At 36.2% G+C, this 2,836-nt stretch overlaps 1 protein-coding gene across 1 annotated transcript in view; it reads left to right on the forward strand.

Annotated features, from left to right (window-relative positions):
- The first annotated feature begins 1,142 nt into the window (after positions 1-1,142).
- Positions 1,143-2,836, forward strand: part of LOC107655506 (BSD domain-containing protein 1-like) — a 12,218-nt gene continuing 10,524 nt past the window's right edge. Inside the window, exon 1 of the mRNA XM_016442994.1 lies at positions 1,143-1,219. Within this exon, the coding sequence (XP_016298480.1) occupies positions 1,145-1,219 (75 nt within the window). The 5' untranslated portion in view covers positions 1,143-1,144. The remainder of the gene's footprint in view (positions 1,220-2,836) is intronic.

The raw sequence follows: 2,836 nt of genomic DNA on the forward strand, positions 1-2,836 counted from the left end.
TGAGTTTTATTTGGACGCGCTGGTGAGGTCAGAGTTCGGCTGTGAGTGAAGCACGAGCGGCGGTTGAATGGCGTCGTTGGCGTGGGGAGATACTTTGGATGGCGACAATGATCAAGACATGGATTTTCAGGAAGTAAGATACAGTAAAAGGAAAAAAAAAAGAGTAGCATGGGTGATGGATCTGATTGTGAGCAAACAATTAATAAAGTAAGACATACGAGAATTGAAGCTGATAAAGAGGTTGAAGAAAGAGAAATCAAAGTGATAATTACTTTTGCTAAGCAGTCAGAACAACAAACTCATCCTGTTAAACTGTCAAAAGCAATTGAGAAAGAGATAGGGATAGTGAAAGCTGGAGGAAGGGAAAATAGCCAGAACGAATAAAGAAAAGACAGAAGTCTCAGCCAAAACTTTTGCTAAAGTTCACGGTGTTGAAAACTTCAATGATAAGTTTTTAAAAAGAAGACAAGAGTTAAGTAAAATATATGAGAATGTTCGTATGAAAAAACAAGGAGTTGATAGTAATATGGATGAGGATTTTAATTCTTTTGAGTTAAAAATAGGAACAGAAATGTTTTTGTCTGCTCAGTCTGAAAGTGAATCATGAACAAAAATACATGTTGCAGCCATCGTTATTAATAGTAATATTCATATAAACCCATCCCATATCAAAATTAAAAAGATTGTGTATATGACAGTAAAGGGATGAAATGGCATGGTCAGATACTAAAATTAAGGATTCATAAAGCTCGGATGTCACAGATTGTTCCAGACTGCCGAGCTGGAGCGATCAAACTATTCACACACATTATGATTTATTGATGTTTGATTGATTGAGTCATTCCTATGCTGTACTTTTTAATATCTGTAACAAATATGTCGTGGATTAAATCTAATAAAAAAGTTTTTAGATATTTTTTTAATCACGGCGATGTAACTTTCTGTTTATTTTCTTGATATTGTGTAAAAATTCACGTTGTTATTAATGAAGTTTAAGTGCCTGAGTTTGACCAGAGGATATGTCTATACATCCTTAAATTACAACACAAGCTTATTCATATTTAAGGTTATAGAGTTCTAAGGATACTGCATAACAGGAATTACCCATATGTATCATGTGTGATGGTTATTAATGATTTGAATCATGTGTGATGATCGCAGGGAAGGAGGATGGTGGGGAGGCTGGCTGACACAGAGCTTCCAGGCCGTCAAAGACAAGGTGAGACAAATCCAGATCAGATCCAGTGTGGACTTACCATATGGATAATGCTGAAATGTTTTAGGAATCTCTCAGCAGTGTGTTTGGGGAAAAGCAATGATTGATCTGTGCTTTCAAGCAGTGGTAGAATTTTTGATACCACTAGTTAGATGCTTCTGTTTTGCATTCTTTTATAATTTAATAAAAAATGATTTATTCACACATTATATAAATTTAGTAGTTGAACTGAAAAATCAGCACAAGAGTATTTTATGTATTTTATGCTTTAGCTTTATTGCTATTGTTATTTTTTTATTTCATAATCTTTGTTTCAGTCTTAAAACTGTTTAATTCCAGTTTAGATTCCCAGATTTTTCATGTGGAACCAAATTTCTAGACCCAAATGTAGATCAACCCGTTTTACTGGTAATTGCATGTAGTCATAAATAGTACATTTGTTTTCTTTTGTAATATTGTGCACAAGATGTTTGTTTACACATAATGTTTTAGGGGTGCTCCGATCAGGATTTTTGAGGCCAATCGCCGATCACAGAAAGCAGTATCTGCCGATACCGATCTTTTTAAAGCCTTCTTTTTATAATTTATAACTATTTATAGTGATACTCCAATCAGGATTTTTAGACATTTATTCAGGGCCTGAATTTCATTTTTGAAAATGGGGGGAATTCCCCTCCTAGGTGACTCTTTTGAGAGGGGAAACAGCTTTCACACAGGAGTCCGCTACTGATCAGGGCTCTACAGTGCGACCATTTCAGTAGCATTTGCGACTGAAAACTACTGCGTGCGACTATGAAATAATATTTAGGAGCACCTGTGCGACTGACCCGATCATCATATTTGTGTTTGTGCTGAGGGAGCTTCAAAGGTTCTAACATACTTACTGTGTTTCTGCAGCGTTGAGTAATGTATCACAGACGTATCCTCTCATTATAACAAACAAAGTGTAGACAGGGTGTAAATAAGAAATTCATTGTGCAGTGTAGGGAGCTTCGTCGATTATAATGGAGTTTTGTGAGATCGCGATGAACTAAGATGAGTGACAGCTTTTAATGATTATTAAGGGAGTTTGCAAATGTGACATTGATTTAATACAACAGTTCATTAAACAAGACGTTAATATTAAGTGACTTATATTGTCTGACAACAACACAATTGCCTTATTTTGCACTATTTTGTCAACGAAAATAGTTAAAAAAAAAAAGTAACAGCTGAGCTGCTGCGCATCTCCATTCAAACACAGCGGTGATTCGTTTATGAATTAAAGGGATAGTTAACCCAAAAATTAAAATTTGATGTTTATCTGCTTACCCCCAGGGCATCCAAGATGTAGGTGACTCTGTTTCTTCAGTAGAACACAAACGAAGATTTTTAACTCATACCGTTTCAGTCTGTCTGTCATATAATGGAAGTCAAGCGCCGGAAGTGATCTCTCGCGTGTATGCGTCACTCATTGTTTACACAGTGAACAGTCGTTGTAGGTACGACGGCTAATCAAAATGGTACTTACTTGCGCTTATCCGGATTGTTCAAACCGACTTAAAACTAAAAGATCACGTTCTCTCGCGCGAACTTATTCGGGAGTGGTGACTTTCCACGTATTCCCAACTTCTGAGCCTG

This window comes from Sinocyclocheilus anshuiensis, unplaced genomic scaffold (assembly GCF_001515605.1).
Source record: "Sinocyclocheilus anshuiensis isolate Anshui unplaced genomic scaffold, SAMN03320099.WGS_v1.1 scaffold1463, whole genome shotgun sequence".
Taxonomy (NCBI): Eukaryota; Metazoa; Chordata; class Actinopteri; order Cypriniformes; family Cyprinidae; genus Sinocyclocheilus; species Sinocyclocheilus anshuiensis.